This window comes from Nelusetta ayraudi, unplaced genomic scaffold, assembly GCF_046127955.1.
Source record: "Nelusetta ayraudi isolate G7.1 ecotype Tasmania unplaced genomic scaffold, CSIRO-AGI_Nayr_v1 ptg000013l, whole genome shotgun sequence".
In the NCBI taxonomy this organism is placed as follows: Eukaryota; Metazoa; Chordata; class Actinopteri; order Tetraodontiformes; family Monacanthidae; genus Nelusetta; species Nelusetta ayraudi.
The window spans coordinates 3,072,501-3,093,376 of record NW_027466063.1 but is presented as its reverse complement, the minus strand read 5'-3'; the positions used below and the strand labels follow the sequence as shown (position 1 = coordinate 3,093,376).

Sequence of the window (20,876 nt, the reverse complement as noted above, 5' to 3'; positions counted from 1 at the left end):
ATTATCGACGCGTAAGATCCCTTGTGTGTGTCAACAAGCTGAGTCCTGCACTCGCAGCACTGTGGCTTCATTTCAGGACAAAACCATTTATGAGTGGCTGAATACGTTCCTCTGCAAGGCCAAGACGTTTGCCCCCCAGCTTTCATGTTGCACACACACACACACACACACACACACACACACACACACACACACCTTTAGTAATAAATAATAGACTAATAAAACATCTTGCATCAAATACTTGAAACCTTTCACCTCTTTTAGCATCTTAAATACAGTATATATATTTGTGCCAGTTATGTTCCTATTTCATCACACTGAAACCAGGGAGAGGCTGAACTCTGCACTTTTAATTTGAAAATTTCAATCCTTGCAATCCTTGACTTATTCAGTCTTCATATCTCAGTCCCTCTCGAGCACATTTAACTGGTCAAGGACTCTGTTGCACAAACACGAAGGAATTTGAATGGAGGATTTTCTGCAATTTGAAAAGAAGCGGAATAATATTGACAATAAAATATTCAGTTTGACAAAAAAAGAGAGGAGGAGGGGGGGGGGGGGCTACTGTGCTATTTTGTAGAAATTAAACAAGTGAATAAATTCCAGAGATAAAGTGGAAAAAAACAACTCAAGCAGATCCGAATTCTGGACTAGTGCACAAATACAAATACAAGATTCACAAATATGAACCAGTGTAAGTTAACATGCTCTATATGAGCATTTAAGATTCATTATGGCAATAGATTCCTTCAACCTTGAAAGCAACCAAGACTAATTCATGCCCGTGATTCGGCTCAACAATCTAACAGTCAGTCATGCTTTCTCACGGCCAATGTCGGCACCACAGCAACGTTGCAACAAGCCCAAAGAGCAGCTCAGCATCATGGTTGGCCGGCGGTGAAATCATCGCCTCCTCGGCCGCATGGATTTCCTATAACCTTGACGTCGTCCGGCTGACGTCCAGCTGAATTGATGCACGGCATTCACGGCGAGGCTGGAAGCAGAAGAGACGCTAAATAAAAAAAAACAAAAAAAACCATAGAGAGTTTAATCATTACTTTTGCAGGCTGGCAGGAGGCTCCTGGAAACCTTCTCCCTGCTGCCTCTGATGTTTTATTCAGCCGTGACGTCTCTGCTTCTCCTGTGCTGCTGCGTGAGATGGATGGAGAAGCAGGGGGGAGGTGAGGCGGTGACGCAGGAGGACCAGTGTGCAGGTAAATAACCGCGACCCAAGATATATGTGTGAATGAAGCTGGGTATTTATTTCAGCAGTGGCGTATGACTCAAAAAGTTAGTGGAAAGTTGCAAATAGTGAAATGGTTTCGGGTCCAAGCCGGTCACATTTGAAAATATAATGGGAAGATAGGAAATGGACGAAGGAGAATCAGGATTCTGTTCTGCTGATCCGCACGTGAATAGAAATTACCCAGAAATCTGTGGGCTATCATAATGTTTGCGTTGCCTCTGGAGCTCGGCCAGTTTCTGCAGCACATAAACAGACCGGCCCCTGCTTGTGAGAGGCTCATGAACGCAGCTCCAGTCTGGGAGGCTGCACTCGGTGTCTGAGCTGCTGGATGGAGACGTCATGTTTTTCATCTTTTCTGTTTTTGTTCCCCCCCTCCTCTAATTTCTTCCACCTCCCAGTAAAGCTCCACTACAATTACTGGAAAGCTGCAATAGACACCCCCATCAACGCAGTGGGCGAGTAGTCGCAACTACGGGGGGGATATTTATTTTGTGAACTGTCCCTTTCATTTCCTAATTTGGGAATTTGTCTCCTGGTATAGCAAGAGACACTTTGCCTCGTTACACAACCCGCCCCCCCCCCCCCCCCTCGAGACCCATCGCTGAACTTTCACACCCGATTCCCGACCCCCCTCGGCCCTCTCCTCCGTGTGAGAACGTCAACAAACACTGCTGTTGTTGTTATTGTGGGGAAGTTTTCAGGACGCAATGTCCAACCCCCCCCCCCCCCCCCCATAACCTCCCCGCCCTCGCCCCCATCAGTTCCTGCCCCTCCCCCCTTCCCTTCCCCTCGTCAGCCGCACGTTGGGGAAGTGGGCGGTTCTGGTTGGTGGTCGGGGAGGGGGGTCGCCGATGCCTCAGTCACGGGACGTTGGAGAGCAGAGCCTCGGGGCTGCGGCTGGGAATAGAGCGTAACCCTCGACTCCACCACCTCCGCTCCCTCCCCGGGGCCACACACATACACCAACACACACAAACCTCCCCAGTCAAAATGGCGATGGGGGGCCTCGGTGTTGGCGCTGGCTTCCTCGGGCTCGGTAACAATAGCGAGAGGGCGGCAGAAGAGAAAACTTATCGCGGGTCGCGGCAGTTTGTTGGCACACGGCGGCAGATCCGCTTCGGAGGGGCCACGTGGGGGAAGGGCGGGGGAGGAGGGGGGGTCACGTTGGCCCGAGGAGAGGAAGTTTGACTCCCCGACGCGACCTCCCGAGCCGAGCCGCTTCTCGGCGTTTCCTCCATAAACAGCGATACAATGCCGCCGCTTCTCTCCCACAGCTACGACCTGCCGACGGGAAGTCATGAAGCGTTTCCTATTGTTTTGTTTGGCCTCGGCGCTCGCAAATTAGGGAGTTGGTAAGTTGCCCGCTCTAAAATAAGCACACCCATTTATTGACTTCCCCCTTGTGCGATTTAATCTTGAAATAAAAAAAAAACCAAAACAACCTACACATGAAAGTGGATGGCAAGTCCCAGTGCAGCGTTCTGTCCACGGTTCTTCGTACGGCCCAGTGTGTGAAACATGAGTTTTCACCGCAGAGGTTTACGACTTTAGTCATCCCAGTTTTTACAAGTTTTATCTCCAATTTCCTCTTTAAATCGTCACATCGTCAAATCGTTGGTTATTCAGTAGCATAAACAGTCGTAACTCAGTTATTAAATCATAGCTAGCTAATCTTACTTCAGACTGCTTCCTCTCTTTTCTAAAATAATTTTTTATGGTCATTTTTGATATGATAATTTCATGTCAAGCTGCAGCTGCAGAACTTTCTGTGAAATACCCACTTTAACACTCAGCGCTCACCTCCTACTTAAAGGCCCAGTGTTCAACATCTCAAGGCCTTTTTTTGAAGTGAATTGAATGAGAAATACATGAGTGTGTTCTTTGTTAGACACAGTCCATAAAATAAATAAGTGCTGCGCTTTCATTCATTAATGACACGCGTTGCTGTTTGGCTAAATAACACTCAGTGGTAAAGATGCTAGAAGAAGCCCATGTTCCCTTGAAATTCGGTGCAAAGGTGCTCACGTTGTACCATCACCAGTCTGCTGAGCCCAGGATGTTGATCTGCTCAGCGCTTCATGATTTTACCTCCACATCACTGTGGCAATGAAGGAAGATACAAAATCATCACGTCAGAAAATTGGGATTCACATCTAAGATCGTTTTCAGTGAGCTTCCCTGCTGTAAGGCGCTCGCCTTTCTGAGCGCTGGACCTTTAATCTCCCCTGGCGGGAAAAGGTTTCTGGGAACTGGCCGTCCCCACATGTCTGCGCACGTCAACGTTTATGTGAGAGGAAGCGACAAAACCACGGTGTCCCCGTATTCCCAGCGTGAGGGGAAGTCTGGGAGACGTACGATTTTTCCCACCCAAGCTATTGGCGCTCGGGCGGAAGGAGGGCTGGCGGCGACATTGACCTTACCTTGACTCTCCTTTGTGTTAGCGGCGCCTCGATGTTTGGGTTGGTTGCTCTCGCTGCCATTTTAACAATATATATGGGCAGAGCTGTCACCGACACTTCCTCTCAGGAGGGACGTTCAGAGTTCGAGGTACTGCCCAGTTCCTTAGCGGTGATAAGGAACCAATCCCAGTGGCGATGGACCCATCAGTGCTCACAATGTGCAGAGGAAAGAAGAGAAATAGTAGCAAAAGGATGGGAAAATATGGAAAAATAAGCAGATGGAAGGAGAAAGCTGGTTTGAAAAAGTGATGAGTTATTTAATTGAGAAGAGAGATTGAAGATTCGGCAGTGGAGGTGTCTATCTGTATAGAGAGAAGCACAAACAGGGAAAATGGGGTCCAGTTAGGTGTGTGTGTGTGTGTGTGGGTGTGACCTCAAGGTTAAGTGTCTCACGCACACAGCGGCAGTAAAAAACACATCACGCACAATGAGCCGGGCTGGAACATCAGGGTGGAGGACAGGTTGATTGAAGGGTCCCGCCGGTCAGGACACTGAGGCAGAGCCGCCTGAAAGAGGAAGTCGGACCTTTCTTACTGAAAACACTTTGCCCAGTGTCTCACTTTATCTCGTCAAGTATCAGGGGAGAATCTGTTCGGACAGCGTGACCTCAAGAATCAAAGGAAGCGCGAAGTTGACGCACACCAAAGAAAAATAGACAGAACATATGGACAATAAATAGACAAAATGCCACAAAGGTGTAAACGGGTGGTAGTTTTGTGCAATTATAGTGCAGTTACAGTACAGTACAGTTCAGTGTAGTTATCCAGTTAAAGTAAGTTACTTTCCCTGGCTGGGCTACTTAGACTTGGAGGAGGAAATGCTAAGTGTTCAGCATCCTGACCATTTGATGGACAAAGCTGTGAAGACTTGGTTGGGAGGATTCGCAAAGTTATGCTCGAGTGGGACATTAGTGTCTGGGTGTCATCAGAATAAAAAGAACTGGGGCTGTGAGAGTGTGAAAATGACCTGAAGTAAATAGTTTTAGCTGCGTTCCATTAGCATACTCAAATGCATTTCTCCGGTTGTGTTGAGCACTAATTTCAACATGCTTTGTGTTGTTTTGAATCGCTGTTTTGCCCTCAGCAGAAGTGACGGTTAACCCCTTCTTCTGCTTCTGCTGCCACTTCTGCTTGAACAGCAGGTTGCTGGCGAACTGTTGAGTCAGTATAGACTGGACCACTTCTTCTCACACATTAGTCATCGCAACATTAATGCCAGATGAATATCAGGTCCAGCTCGCTAGCACGCCAACGCTATTGCAACACTTGCGCTGCCTCATCGCCAACATGATGTGAAGTCACTTAAGGACACAGAGTGCCGATCGTTCTATCTGTAGATTGTCTTTGAGTACAGCGCAATTTTGTGGACTTTTCATTGTCAATGCTTATTGCACTCAAGATATTTAGTATTTAGTACAGAGGTGTGACATTTTCACAGTCCAGTCGTTGGCATTTATTTCCTGACGGACAACATAATTCCCTCAGGTCTTTATGTTTTTGATCTTCTGAAGAAACTCTTTAGCCTTCTCAAAGTCCACAGTAACAGCAGTTTTAACAGTTTCCCATCAAACATTCAATAACTAGAAGCTACTGTATGTAGCCATGCCATTTGCAAGCAGTATATGAACATCATATACTCCTTGTCAATGGACCAAAGTACACAACCTCCTTTCATCACTGACGACACGTGGCAGTGTGGCATCATCACCAGTGGGTCGCACACATCTTGGCCAACGCGAGCCAGTGTCTCTTCCTGTGTCTATGAAACAGGAGCAGACGTTGTGCTTTGCGAATGACAACACACGGCAAATGTGACGATTGTTTTGACTGATTGAGGGACAGGTGGAGGGGGAGACCTAAACAGCGAGACCCAGGCTGTTGTTTGTCCCGGGTGAAGGCGATGGGGATCTGAAGCGCCGGAACATCCAGTGCTAAAAGTGTGAGCCGCCAACACAGCGAGCTGATTGAGGGGGATAATCCCAGGAGCGTTTTGTCTGTTTCGGCTCATGACCCTCTCCTCGGTGGGCAAGCATCACACACACGCACACAAAGCTGAATGGAGGCCAGTGTTTGCCTGTTCCCTGCGCGGCTAATTACGAGGCCTTCCGCACTGGCAAAAGACAAAGATTCTCTCCATTCAAATATATGAATCCCTCCCTTGACAGGCTGCAGTGGAGGTGACTGGAGAGAGCAGCCAGGAGTTTGGTTGGATGTGGGTGTGTGCGTGTGTGTGCCTGAGGTATTACGTGAACAATTAAATGGCTAACTAACAAATAGATGTTTATCATTTTATCTTTGGACAACAATAACTTACGCAACAACAGATTTTAATAGATCAATTGATATTCATAGCTACCCAGATCCAAACTTTATTTATTTTTATAACCTGCATTTTATCAAAGAGAACGAATGTGAATTTGTAGCAAATGGCAAAAATCAACAAGTTCTGTCATTTGCAATACCTGCATATCCGCTAACCCGAGCCAAACTACTGCTGAGGCTAAAACTATGCACATGCAGCTTCTGTGAGGCTGCAGTAAATAGAACTTTGAACAGGTGTTCAAGATGAAACGGTGAGATAACTTCTGTGGCTTTAAACACGCGTCGTTTCAAACTGCTGGAGCACTCAGACATTTTCAACCACAAAGCAGAACAAGTAATTCCCAGACTCAGATCGGATCAAATTATCCGTGGGGGAGTCTCAATCAAGAAGTTCATCGTGATGCAAGATGACTTCCTCTTCTGCTGGTGGAGGAAGTCAGAGTCTGTGCCAAACCCAGGTTGCCAAACAGCCAACTGCCTTGACATGAGTGTCACTTTGCAAAGCAAAACAACCTAACCAGACCTCAACAGCTACATCTTTGCGCTTCCTTTTGAGGTTGATAAAATATATGTCATCAGTCATCAGTATAAAAAAAGGACACAGTCAGTGTGGATGTTCAACCCTGTTTTCGGTCTGTTTTCTTACCACAAGACGCTACTAATCTTGCACACTGAGCCTCTAATCCCATTTATTTACACCACTGTCTCCCTTTGTCCCTGTGTGACATTTAGAGTAAGTCAATTGCCTGCAGTTATTTTTAGTGCCACCTACTGAGATGAAGTCGCAGTGCAACAGAGCGGCGAGCACGGCTGCAGCGTTGCACAAGAGGCGCACATGCACACAGATGCACCACAGCACTCAGATGGGTTAGTGGGATAAAAAGCCACTCCACTCGGCGTGCTTTGCTCCTGCTCAGCGAGGGAGAGAAGATCGGCGCCGTGCGTGGTTTCTGACAGGAAGTGGGACAAGTGTGTTAAGAGAGCAGGAGTGCAGAGGCCGCAGTTGGCGTCAGACAGAGTGACTGCCACAAAGATCTGTTTTGACTAGACTCCACAGCCCTCGGTCCTTCAGACCTGTGAAATTTAATCTCGCTAAGACCTCATTTACTCCGTTCACTGGGTAACAACATTCCTCAGATTAACAAGCCTGCTCCACACAAGCCCGGCGCAGGACGGCGTGAACCCATCCGAGCACGCAGACGGCACCCCTGCGATAAACAAGAAGGAAATGTTCCACTCTTTTCTAGGTCAATTATTAAGGAGAGGAATGTGAGAACCTTCAGACGCCCTGCAGGTGTCGAGGCCTTTGAGGTGTTTTTTTTGTGCGCAGGACATCTTTTCCATTTTCATTTGGATATTTGCTGGGCAAATCTGAAGGAACTACGTGTACCTTCCGCACTGCAGGCAGGTATTGTAACTTCCTGGCTGCAGGGCTGAGGCAGTGAGTAATATTTACCCAGGTCTATGACTCAGAGTGACTTCTATTTGTCTACAAATATCACCTATGAGTGACAGTATAAAACCAGGAAAGGTGTTGGATTTAATAAAGGAAAAATCATCAAGACAAAGCTGGTCGGGTGAACGTGCACAGTAGTTTACGGGGATGTTGCATGACTCCTGGTTCTTGATGAATGCAAGTTTGGGCAGTGGTATAAACCAGGAATGACATCATCTTCCCCTCAGGGTTTATTTTTTATTTTTTATAAGTGGTCATGGTTTTAGTTTTATTATTTATTAAATGCTGAAAATGTTTCTGGTAATGTTCCATAAATTCATTCATAAAAACGATCCCTGCAATTAGTCAGACCGGTAGGTAGGCTGCATGTTTTGTCACTTATTTAATTTTCTGACACTGAAAAAAATGTAGCGCACTTTAAAGCGCTTCTGTAGAGTAACGGTGTTGTCACCTGAGAGCTATTTTCTATTTTACCATGTCTGGGTTAATAAACTAATGGGGAGAGAAAAGCAGCAGATTTTTTTTTTTTTAAACAAATTTTCTTTTCAGGTTTGCATAATGTGGGTTAAATGCATTTAACCCACATTTGAGACTGTTGTTCAGTCTCAAAAACAATAAATGAATAAATAACTTATTTTCTATTATTTTAAATTTATTGCTGTAGACGCAGACTCCAAACTGTCTATTTCGCACCTAAAATGTCATTTTAAGTTCAAGTGCTTCTGCGCAAAATCCTGGAGCATCTTGAAAATTTCATATCATGCATCTATTTAATAAACCTTACATTTTGGAGATCACAAGTTCATGTTTGCACATAATGGTTCTCCGAATACCAAACAGTTGTCTGCGTATAATACGAACCAAACGCTGTATTGCTGTGTTTACTTGCTTCCCCCCCTCCTCTGACAAAGAACACCGGTGTTACGACACCAGCGGCAGCCCGGGCTCAGACACTTTACATCCGGGCGTCTCTCGCGGAGAAGCAGCGGATCCGCTCCGTCCCGGGTTTTGCCAAAGTCCGAGTGTCGCCCAGCTGAGTTGACTGGCAGGCTTGTTTACTGGCGGAGAGACTCAGAGAGAGACGGAAAGAGGGGGGAACCTGAAGGAGAGCCATCGCTAAACGAAACGGGAATCCAAGTTTTTTTTTTGTTGTTGTTGTTTTGTTTCTACACTTGACCCGTCTTTTTTGCGGTTTGTTCACCTCGTCGGTTCTCCTTTTCCCACTGGTCGAAGACGGGATTTGCGAGCCTGCATCCGCGTGTTTTTTGTAAACGTTTCACCGCTGCCGACCATGAAACCTCGTTTGTTTTGGATTAGCTAGCTACCGTTAGCTGCCCCCACACCTCCTCCAGCACCACCACCACCACCACCACCAGCAGCAGCAGCAGCTAACGTTAATCCGAGAAAAAGGAACGGGCTGCGTACTGGAGTTGTCTCACTCCGGGGCACAACGTGTAAGGACAGAAAACCGAGCCTGGTCGTCGTCGTCGTCTCCTCGGCACAGGATTTCTTTTTTTTCCCTGGGGGGGTAAAGTCAGTTCGCTTCGCCTCCCACGTTGCTAGTTTCATCGTCCTTTATCCCATATTTGGTCGCCGTTTTGTGACCATTTCTTCTTCTTCTTCTTCTTCTTCTGCGTTCGCGGCGTGGCGGTCAGTGGAGGTGAAGGAGTTCAGAGGAAGGTCGTAGTGTGGAGAAAGCTGCACGTTTTTTCTCCCTATCTCCCCACCTTCCTGCACCGGTGGAGTTTCCTGGGATGTGCTCCGCTTCCGTCTTCTTCTTCTTCTTCTTCTTTTTTTAAAGGATGACTTTTCTCAGAAGATACCAGCAAACGGGCTCGTAAATAAAAGAGCCGCGGACTTCACAAGAGAGGGCGCAGACCCTGCCAACTCCCCTCCTCGACGACATCCATAACTTGAGCCTCACTGGAGGGACCCGGTCATTTACATCACAAGGGAAATATTTCCCCTTTTTCTCCCGCTTTTAGGTGGTCTTCCCTCGTTGGAACTGGGCGCCATAGAGAACACGAGCCCGGGGCCAGAGGACCTCTGAAAACTAGCCCCTTCAAACACCCACGTGTGGGATATCATTCATCATATTACTGTTATTTCCTATATTTTCGATCGAGCGGAGCAGCACAGTTAAACAGATGAACGGGGACTGTCGCTTCCACTTCTGGAAAATGAAGATCTTTACTCGCACTTGTGTTGCCAGAACGCAGGATCACGTTATTTAGTGGTCTGCTTCACACACGCTCACAACAAACTGGGTTGGGAAGATTCTCCTGAATTTATTACCCAACAACCCCCTGGCAGACGGGGGGCAACGTTGAATCGGACCTCAGTTTTAAGTTATTATTTAAAACTTTTTAGATTTTTTAAAAACTTCTTTTGAGGGGGTGAGAAAACTCGGAAGATTCAAGAGTGCGAAACTTCACCCTCGAGCCAAAATGAGGCGGTGGACGTTGAGGCTGCGAGCACAACTCGTGTTGTTTATCCTCGGCACCTGCATCATATGCCAGTGTGGACTAATCAACGGCGAAAGTAAGTCCTCCTTCTACGGTTTTTACCTCCCCTTATTCATGTTGCTCTTTGTTGACGCATCCAAATACCAATGATGCAAACGGGATAAACAGATTATTTTAGTGTGCGTGTTTACATGCAGCAAAAATTGTCGTATTATTATTATTATTTTTTTACGATCGCTGCGCCACGATAGTCGTAAATCGCGCGATGCTGCAAGCGTTCATTTGTAAAAAAATAATAATAAAAAAAAAAAAATAATAATAAAAAAAATAGATGAATAAATAACGCTTATTGCATCATTGTGAGTAAATCTACCATCTTCATATACGATAAGGGTTTTGTATATTATCGGCGTGAACACTTAAAAATGTGAAATATTGTTCGAATCACTCGACAGATGCAAAGTCACCCACGGACGTTGTTTCGATGTTTGTACAATTTAGCGCCTACAATTTGTTTTTTCCCTTAACGATTTTAATGTCAGTCACGCGGACCCTCGCATTCCTCGCTCGGCGCATGGCATCCGGAGTCTCTACTAGGGGGCTTGGATTCTTTTTCTTTCTTTCTGTTTGCTTTTCAGTCGAGGCGTGGCGGCCGATAATCGATGTCGGCGCGAACGATAATCTCCGCCTTCCTCCCCCCCGCACTCCCCACACTGTAAGAAGGGTCATATTCGATTCCAGCGGGCTGGGCTCGGCTCGGCTTCACGCCGCCCCTGGGTCACGCCAGTCCCCCTGTTAGCGGGCGGCTGTGGTCCGCTTGCAGCGAGTCTAAACTGGGAGTAGCAGGATTGGTTGGCCCCATAGAGCCGACAGCCAGGCCTCGCATGGCCACACACACACACACACACACACACACACACACACACACACACACACACGCACACACACACACACGCACACACACACACACATTAGAAGAAGAAAAAACAAACACAAAACACCCGTACTCACTCACACCACGCACACACACGCAAACAAATTAGCCACCGACGCTAAGAAGTCTCTTTATAGGTCCTGGATTAGCCTCCTTTGCTCCTGAGCACCAGATCAGGGCGTCTTCCTCGCCGGAGAATACTTTTCGTGGCACCGTGTTGTTGTTGTTGTTGTTGCTGCTGCTGCTCCGCCTCTGGGTTTTATGAATGAGTTTAGGTCTGTATTATCATAACAATAAATCAATAATAAAAGTCTCAATCCGGACAGAGCCACGCCGTCTCTCCGAGGGAGATAACGATCCCGCTCTAAACCGCTTAATGACCTCTCGTTAAAACGCGATATCAGTGGACAATTTGCTACGGGGGAATTTAATTGTTGTCGCTGGTGTGGTTATTATTGGCGGTTGTGGCATTTGAGGTAATCGGGACAGACACTGGGAAATGGATAGTTGCCTGTTTTCGTTGACGGGGGGACAGTTTGCTTATGCACGTTCCAGTCTGGACATGCACTGTATGGCTAATTCGTTGTTCACAGTGCAGCCTTTATAAATAAACTGGCTTTCCTGAAGTGAATTCCATGACAACGAAAGTCACATTATCTCCGTGGGACCTTGATAAAGTCCTTGTCTGGAGGACCGAAGAGGTGAAAACAGCAGATAGGGCTTCCATGTGATCTTTATTGTGCCGCTGTTGTCTTGTTGCTCTGTGACTGGATAAACATTCCTGAGGAAATCATTATCCTTTTAATTAGGGATGCACCGATCCGATACAGGGATCGGTATCGGATCCGATATTGAATAAAATTCTAGATCGGGTATCGGTGACAATGAGCCGATCCAATGGCCCGATCCATAGGAGCAGTTCCGTTCTGTGTATTTCTATGCTGTGTGATGCGAGTGACGTCAGCGACAGAGCAGCGGCCGTGCAGTTGACGCAGTTGACACGGTTTTCAAAGTGGAGCGAGCGAAAGGATCCGCCGTCTGGAACTACTTTACATTACCTCAGCCATCAAACTCCACGGCTACGTGCAATATCTGCACCGTTAATGTTCCGATACACACACTGGAGGACATAAAGTATGTCAAAGCGTTTAGCTTTACAACCGATATCTGGAGCTCCGACGTTTCCCCGTGTCACTTTTGAGTTTAACAGCACACTGGCTGGATGAGAGTTTCGTTCCACACAGTGCAATTTTAAATACAGCAAACTTTCGTGGGTCACACACGAGCGAGGCAATTGCCGCTAGCCTGAAGGATATGTTTGACAAGTGGCAAATTCCGTTGAGCAAAGTCCATGTGATTGTGAGGGACAATGCCAGCAACATGAGAAAGGCGATGGACAACATGGGAGTGCGTAGTGTGGGCTGCGTCGCACATACAGCTGGTAGTCAACAAGGGACTTCTCTCTCAGCCCGCTGTGAGTGATGCCGTTGCATGTGGGGAAAAAAACACGTTACCGCACTGATTTTATTTTTTATTTTATTTTTTACCCAGCTATTGAAGCTATTATGTTATTCAGCTGGTTTTATAATGGGTGTTAAAGTTCGGTTTGCACAATTGCACTACACTATAGCCGATTGCTGTTTACCTTGAATATCTGCCATTCAAGCTAATGAAGCTATTTTGTTTCTCAATTTCAGCTCCTTTACTATTTATTTTACATTACACTTTGAATTCCTAATTGCACTGACTGAACCATTTTAAAGAGGGTTTGTTCCTTTTTCATGTTGTTTGACCGAGATAGTTAAGTTATAGTTTTATTTTTTTCTCAGTTTCAGCTTCTCTTTCATTTTACATTTTGTGTTATACTCCTAATTGCACTGACTGAACAGGGAGATATTTATTATATTTTTTTTTTTCATGTTTGACTTTGACAAAGCTAGTGAAGCGATTTGTTTGTTTTGAATTACTGTACTGGTACACAGTATTAAATAAGTCTTTCAGTAAATCTGGATCATTGTATTTGTTTTTAGAAAATGAGGAAAGTCTGACATTGCCTTGCACAAAAAGACATTTTTTTTTCTAAACAACAAGACATAATTTGTTAGGTGATTCAATGCTGTTTTTCTGTATCGATATCGGATCGGTATCGGCCGATACTAAACTTCAGATATCGGTATCGGTATCGGAAGTGAAAAAAATGGATCGGTGCATCTCTACTTTTAATGCCACGGCTAAACAATGACTGGAACGGAGGCGCACTGCCACCAGCACCCATTCTACCTGTTCATAGCAGCCTCGACCTTTGGCCTACATTTGTGCTTTGGAGACGGGTGTTTTAGACGGTGCGTTGCACAATTTTGCGACATGTTTGAGTACACAAACCCAGTACGCGGGGTCCAAGCAAAGAACAGTTGGTTGAAAATAAGTGTCAAGACCTCTGTGAGAAGCTCCCCACCTCCCAGTGAAGCTTTCAGTATATCACTGGCGTTCCAGCTGTTGCAGGAAAAGCGCCATTACGGCGTGCCTTTAAATTGTCACATGTTGTGGATCCTCGGTTTCCAGCGGCCGGGTTCAAAGGAAATGTTCTCGCTACTTTACACAGCGCATGTATGTAGACAGAACAGGGGCCCCTGGAAGGGGCTCTTATGAGATGGGGCTGCTGGTACCCCCTCCCCTCCTCTTTCTCCTTCTCTCTCTCTCACTCACTCTATATCTCCGGAAGTGGGGTACATGTCATTGGCTGGTTCTGGTTCCACATGTACTATATTCTCAGGGAAGTGACCATATTTGGTGCTTCTTGTGTGTTTACACCTAATAGGGTTGAATGAGAATTCCGATATTTTTCGTTTCGAATCCTCGCGGTGTCTGAAGTGAGCGGCCTGGCTTTTTAGTAGTAGGATTTTTTTTTTGCCAGGTTTTTGTTTATGTTTTGTGTTTTCTGCGCGAGGGAGGAGTGTTTGGTGTGGTTATCAGTGAAGAGTTTTCTGAAGTAACCGCTGAGCTGTCTCCCGTCTCCTCAAGCTTGCGGAAAACAAGTTGTGCAACTGAGCGCCGTGCCCCTTTCTTGTTCCTCTCAGGCTTGTAAGCACAGCTCTGTTAGAAAGTGGTGTTCATGTGTGCATGCATGTGCTGTTATGTATGCCCCCCCCCCCCACCCCCCAACCTCCCCAGTCTGTATGCTTCCTAGCCCACGTGTATGTGAGTGAGTGAGTGAGTGTTGGCTGGGTCGGGGGCGGGGGGGACTCCTGGATATTTGGCTCTGGAAATCTGAAATTAAAGTACTTCTTTCCTTTGTGAGAGGTTATTAGTTTATTAGTGTGATGAAACATTTCATTGGTGGAATCAGAGCGGGGGAGACGAAAAAAAAAAAAAAAAAGATCCCATCCGTCTCTGTCTGTCTGAGTGTCGGGCACCCTCCATCCGAAAGTGCACTGCGGTTTTTTCCAACAATGCTGTGCACGCTGTGGAATGTGTTTGAAGTGGCTCACCGTGTAGGTGCCTGTGCATGTGCGTTTGTCGTGTTGACACGTACATCAGTATGCGCTCCGGCCACCCCGCGCTGTCTGCACCATCTCATGTCTCAGCTCTTGACCTGCACATTTCCGGGGTGTGTGTGTGTGTGTGTGTGTGTGTGTGTGTGTGTGTGTGTGTGTGTGTGTGTGTGTGTGTGTGTGTGTGTGTGTGTGTGTGTGTGTGTGTGTGTCCAGAGGTGGTGGCTGTGCATGAGAACAGTTTGTAATAGCGTGGCAGGTTCAAGAGTCGGCTGCCTGTTACCACGAGCTCCCTGTTCCTTGACGGGTTCCCTTTACCCACCACAAGTCCGATTCATCAAAAGAACACATTGTGGCAACAGCATTATGGTAACCGATGATAACTAAATCTATTGAAAGTCTAAATTGTCAGAATAATAGTTACATATTTATTATTTGTTCTTAAACAAGAACAGTTTTCTTTCAAAAACCTTATATAAAATAATGAAATTAAATTATTGTTAATATGAAAGTGCACTGGAAACTATAAATGGACAAATCTCTGAAATGTCTCTCAGTACATATGCAGAATGTTTTGTTCAGGGAACGTTTGATCTATCAGCGCGACTTTTTTTGTTTGTATTCAACTGTCAGAAAACATAACCCGCACCAAACACGCCCTCTCACAGCTATTATTACTGCTATTATAGTGTTATTGCTTGAAGCACTTTTGTCCTGTCAAATGATCTGTTGAATTTAGATCTTTAATTAACTCAATATCAACCACACAATCAGTTTATTCAACTGCGGTTGCTTTCTTCTGATAAAGTATGAAAACAAGCCAATGCAACACTTGGAATCTTAGATATCAACCCATTAAAAACGAATGTGCGATTTTATCACCGAGCAAACTGCAGTCCGGGTGAAGCAGGTGTGCCTGTGAGACGTCGGCTCTGGTGAGTCTGGGAAGTCGTCGTGTGTGGAGCCCGAGGAGACGGTCGGGGTTATGAAGTGAAGCTGTGCCAGCTGTGTGTTGCATCAGGAGTGTTGGCCAGGAAGACAATATGTACTAGCACAGGAAATGAAGTGCTGGGGTCCCCCTCCGCGGAACATCCCTTCCTCTGCACTCATCTTTTTACGACGCCAACTTTCAACTTCTGTAAGGCTGCCTTTGCGTTCCACTTTCCTGGCAGTTTAAAAAGTCGGCCATCACCTTGTAGAATGCCACAGTATAGTATAGTTCTCCTTCAGTCGAGTCAAATGGCTGTAGCGATACATAGGATTCTGTTGTTCCGTTGTTTTACATTACAAAGTAAGCGCGACGCTGCTAGGACAGCCGTGTTACCGATTTCCGTCCTTTTTTTTTTTTTTTTTACCATAATATACATTATTCTGACACGTCCTCAGAGGTCGGAGACAGGGGGCGTTTCTCAGCCTCCGTCAGTGCCTGACAACAATCTCAGCAGTCACTTAATAGTCGATTACACTCAGGCGAGCTGTAAAGCCCACTCCCTACTTCCTATTTTGGTGCTTACTAACACACTCCATTAGAAGCCCTTTGATCAGGAGAGCAGCTGTAGAGCATTACTTGTTGTAAAAAAGCCGAAAGTAAGTTGTTCTCTCCAATTAAAACATTGCCCCCCCCCAAAGAAAAAAGCCAGAGTAAACTTAATTTAAGACTTTCTCAAACGTCTGAATCCATTCTCCAAATAGTTGGCACCCTTTACCCTCCAATAACCCACTAGTAAATCTCCCGCTTATGGCAAAAAGAAGTTCTCCCCGTCCAACTCTGTGTCATATTAGGTTAACTATGTGTCCGCGCTTAATTTAATACGTAGCCTGCGCTCGCTTGCCCCCCAACACCGCCTCCCTACCAGATGGGGAGAGGACCGCAGCGTGCTTTTTATGTAAACGTGGGCTCACTGCGCAGAAATGCGGCGGAGCTGCGAGGGAACGGCCGGGGTGTGGGAATCACGCACAACACAGCAACACAAAGAGAGAGCGGCGTTACACCATGCCGCAACTATCTTGTTTGATAGTCCCCCCGGTTGCTGTTTGGATCTGGCCTATTTTAACCGCCAGTGACTTCACGCCGTCAAATGGGGAGTTGAGCTGGCCTGGCCGTGCAACGCTGGGGTTGGGATCAGCAGCGGAGGGGGTTGGGGTAGGATGAAGGGGGGTGGGGGGTGGGGGTGGGGTTCTCTCCAGGGGCCTTTTGGATGTCGGAGCAGAGGCCGAGTCCCGATGACGATGCTTCCTAAGTGCTATCAAGGAATTCCATAACATAGAATCATATAGCAAAAAAATTTAAGGAAGCAGAATTATTGAAACAGTCAATCATTCAATCAAATTTATTTATATAGCACTTTACACACAGCACAAACGGTGCACACGGTGCTTTCCAGAGTAAAACATGATAAAAGCAATACTAATAAAACATAGTTGAAACACAACTTTACTGCAAATGCGCAATTATAAAAAATAAAAAATAAAATGCAAAATTGGTGAAACTTAATTAAAACACAATTGTGAAACCAATAAGCAGCAGTTCAGTCAGTGGCTATGTGTAAAATGCCAGCATGAAAAAAAATTAGTTTTTAACTGGGTTTTAGTGACAGCTTGAAACTGACAGAAAGACAACCAGTGACTCATTTGAAAAGGAGTGAGAAGAAGCCAGTGTTTTTGTATGTATGTATATATGTACACTATGTATTTTATGTATGAAAGGTGCTATATAAATTTGATTTTGAGTCACATACATACATACATACATACATACATACATACATACATGAATCTACATAAGCATAAGAACATCTACCTACCTGCACACATACATATATACATATTCACATGTACTCATCCATCTCCCATCAATTCATCACAGCTGCATCCTCCCCGTAAACGTATTGTATTTTTCTGTTGTTCAGGAACCCCTGAAAGTTTTTGGGAAAGAGTCGTTTTTCAAGAGTTGATGAAGTGGAATCGTCCTGTTTTTGTTCTTCTTATATATATATGTATATCTTTTTTTTTTTTAAATAAACACGTTCAAGGCCTTCGCCGTATGTCTAAATCGACTTTCTTTCTTTGTAGTTCAACCTTGCATGGTAAACAGCTGTTCAGAAACGTCTCTGCGAGAAAATGATGTAAAGCATCTGGCTTGCCTCGGCCAGCGTTTATCCAGCCGAGGAGTTAGAAGCTATCGCGCTGCCCCCCCCCCCCCCTGCGTTTCAGCCGACTGTGGAAACTCCATGTAGGCAAATATGGAGATGAATTAAAAAAAAAAAAAAAAAGAATTTGCATCATAGCGTACACCTGTCATCATTGAAGATAAGACTCTTTTTTTTTGGAAACACAATCATGACACTTCAAGTATATTGATCACAGTGATTCAATGACGATGTCATTTGTCTTGTCTGGGAGGTGCTTCGTTTGCGACGTTAAATGTTTATCGAGGCACTGCTGCTAAAATGTGCATTTGAATTTATTTGTGATCCCATTTTCCCTGTTCACACCAATGTGTCTTCTTTTCCACCTGGGGCTCAGACCACGCGGGGTCTCTGCCTGTATCTACACGTCCGGCGTGGTTTGTGTAGACAGAATTTGCATGACAGCACCTTGACAGTCAGTTGGGAACCTGCTCTGCTCCTTCGGTTGCGACAGATGAGTTCCAGCGTATTTCCTCAAATTCGTCAAACGTTTCCCTCATTCTCCTGAAAATGGAGCCATGGCTCTGGGAGTTTTGAGGATGTTTTCATCGCCGTCACGCCCCTGTGGCTCTCTCCCTCTCTCTCTCTCTCTCTCTCTCTCTTTCTCTCTCTCTCTCTCTCTCTCTCTTTCTCTCTCTCTCTCTCTCTCTCTCTCTCTCTCTCTCCCCCTCGGTCCCTTTTGCCTGTTTGTACGCCGGGGGTGAGAGGGTTCACTCTCATCCACCGGTGTGTTTTTCTTTCTCACTGCAGGTCCCGCACAACCTGTGAACGTGTCTTAACACACAACACACACACACACACACTGCTCACACACACACACACACACACACACCTGCTAATCTGGCTCCGTATGGGTGGGAAAGCCTCCTGTTTCCAACCTCTTAAAGGTGTGAACACCGTCTATTTGTCACCTCTGCGTCCCACCTCCCCCTCCTCTTTTATTTTTTTTGTGTGTGCCCCCCCCCCTCTCTTATTAGGCCAGAGCTGCTCCAGCTGGGGCCCTAAGTGACGCCTAAACATGTACACCTGCACGCGGCGGTAAACAACAGCGGCACTCAGTCGCCGAGCCTGCGTCCTGTGTCCGTCCGTGTGTGTGTGCGAGCCTGTGTGTGTGTGTGTGTCTGCACGTCCCCTGTTATGAGTTATTGGGCTGGTGCGGTATGGAATGGTGTGTGTTTTGTAGGGAGGGTGGGGGTGGAGTATTGGGGGGGGGGGCTCTGTTTTTGTCCCGATCAACTGGCCTGAGATGGGTTACTATGGCGACGGCACTGGCTGTGCTCGCAGCGTGCCGCACGCCTCCTCCCTACACACACACACACACACACACACACACACACACACACACTTCAGCTTCTGCTCCGTCCAACCTCATTTTCACCCGTTTATGTGTTTTTAATTTGCGCAAATTTGAATTTGGATTTTCCTCCAGCAACGGTAGCAACAGCATTGTGCTTGGGTTTTCTTTTTTTCTTTTTTTTTAGGATGCTGCAGGTGGTTTGTTTTTCCCTTTCTTTTCTCTCTCGCTCCATCGTAGATGTTAGACCGGGGAACGAGGTTAATGATTTTTAATCATTGCAGGTTTCGAGACAAAGGTTGAAATGAGAAACAGAAGGTTTTGGCTCACGATTTGCATTTGGGGAACCTTTTGAGCGTTCGACAACTCAGCGCTGGCCTTTGGAAAAAAAAAAGAAAAGAAAAAGAAGTCAAGAAGGGAGGGTTGGGAGGGCACCTTTCAAAGTTAATCCCGACGGAACGCTTTCAACTGCCGCGACCTGCATCTCCGTTCACATTTACAAAATATTCACGAGGCCCGTCCGTGGGCGCGTTCAGGTGCAGGTCGCGATTTACGGCCTGTTTTTTATGTTCCCCCGTCATAATAGAAGGTCAAAGTTCCGCCTGTGGGATGACAGCTGAGGGAGGGGAAAAAAAAAAAAATTGGCGAGCACCTCCAGTCGTGGCGCACAAACTCCGGCGTCACACACACTCGATGACGGCGGCGCATTGTTCCGTGTAAATAAAGGCGGCGTGCAGGAGGGTCACCGTTGTCGTAAGGCTGCACAAACACGTGCGTAAGTGGCGGCGATACGATGGAAGCGGCAGCGAAATGCAAACAGCCCTTATCTTCTTTCATCTGCCTTTAAAGTTCAGCGCTAATTAGCCCAAGTTGCGTTGACTTTCACGGCACGTACGACTCCCCTCCCCGCCCCCTCCGACTCGTTTGGAGAACGCCGTGTTCTCACGCGTGGCCGCTGACGTCGGGAGTTGGGGCGACGGCGATGACGTGCACTCTTGTGACGCAGAACTTTAGGAACGCGACCTTCCGTCCTGGAAGCCAAGGAAGATAGAAGAGCAGCAGCAGCAGTGTCCCATTGGGAGCCGAGGTTTTTCCCCGTCGCAATCGTCTTCTTTGTAGTTGTCGCAAAGACAACGTATGCACTTGGCATCGCAGCCCCCACGCCCCAACACACACACACACACACACACACACACACGCCCACCACGTATACTCGCCTCTGGTGAAATTCCTGCCGTGTACGTCAGCAGCTGCTCCGGTACAACATTATGCATGGAAGCATTCAGGCCAGACCTAGTTATGTTAATGCCAGTGGATTGTTGTTGACACGCGTGTGCGCGTGTGTGTGTGTGTGTGTGTGTGTGTGTGTGTGTGTGTGTGTGTGTGTGTGTGTGTGTGTGTGTGTGTGTGTGTGTGTGTGTGTGTGTGTGTGTGTGTGTGTGTGTGTGTGTGTGTGTGTTCGTGCGTGCACATCACATGTCTCTCTCCCTTTTATTTTTTTACTCCTGCGACAATGTTTAGCTGGGCTTTATGTGGCGGCCTTGCACTGTGGGTGGAGGTAAAGGAGCAGTCAGCCTGATTCCATTCATTATCATCATTTTATGTTTTGCAGTCCTCATTGCAGCTTGTCGATCATGTTTTATTCATTTTTCCTTTTTATTCCCACCAGTGCGTTTCGTCCGTGTGCACTTTCCTTCAATCAATCAATCAATCAATCAATCAATCAATCAACTTTTTCTTGCACGGTGCTAAATCACATCCAATGGCGTCTCAAAGCACATTGTACAATCGGAGGCAAAACCAACTGGGCCCCCAGAGCAAGCGAGGTGTGACACTGGCTGGGAAAAACTCTCCTGTGGGAAGAAACCTAGAGCAGATCCAGACTCCAGAGGGCCGTCATCTGTCCTATGACGTTCCCTCAGGGTGATAAACAGAACTGCGACTGAATGCTCCTTCATGCAGGAGGAGCCTTGAGCATTGAATCCAGGTGTGAATGAGATGGAAGAGAACCAAGTCGGGGAA

The 20,876-nt window shown here is 46.4% G+C and overlaps 1 protein-coding gene across 1 annotated transcript in view; it reads left to right on the top strand.

Annotated features, from left to right (window-relative positions):
• The first annotated feature begins 8,476 nt into the window (after positions 1-8,476).
• insrb (insulin receptor b) overlaps positions 8,477-20,876 on the top strand; it is a 75,844-nt gene continuing 63,444 nt past the window's right edge. Inside the window, exon 1 of the mRNA XM_076022835.1 lies at positions 8,477-10,023. Within this exon, the coding sequence (XP_075878950.1) occupies positions 9,930-10,023 (94 nt within the window). The 5' untranslated portion in view covers positions 8,477-9,929. The remainder of the gene's footprint in view (positions 10,024-20,876) is intronic.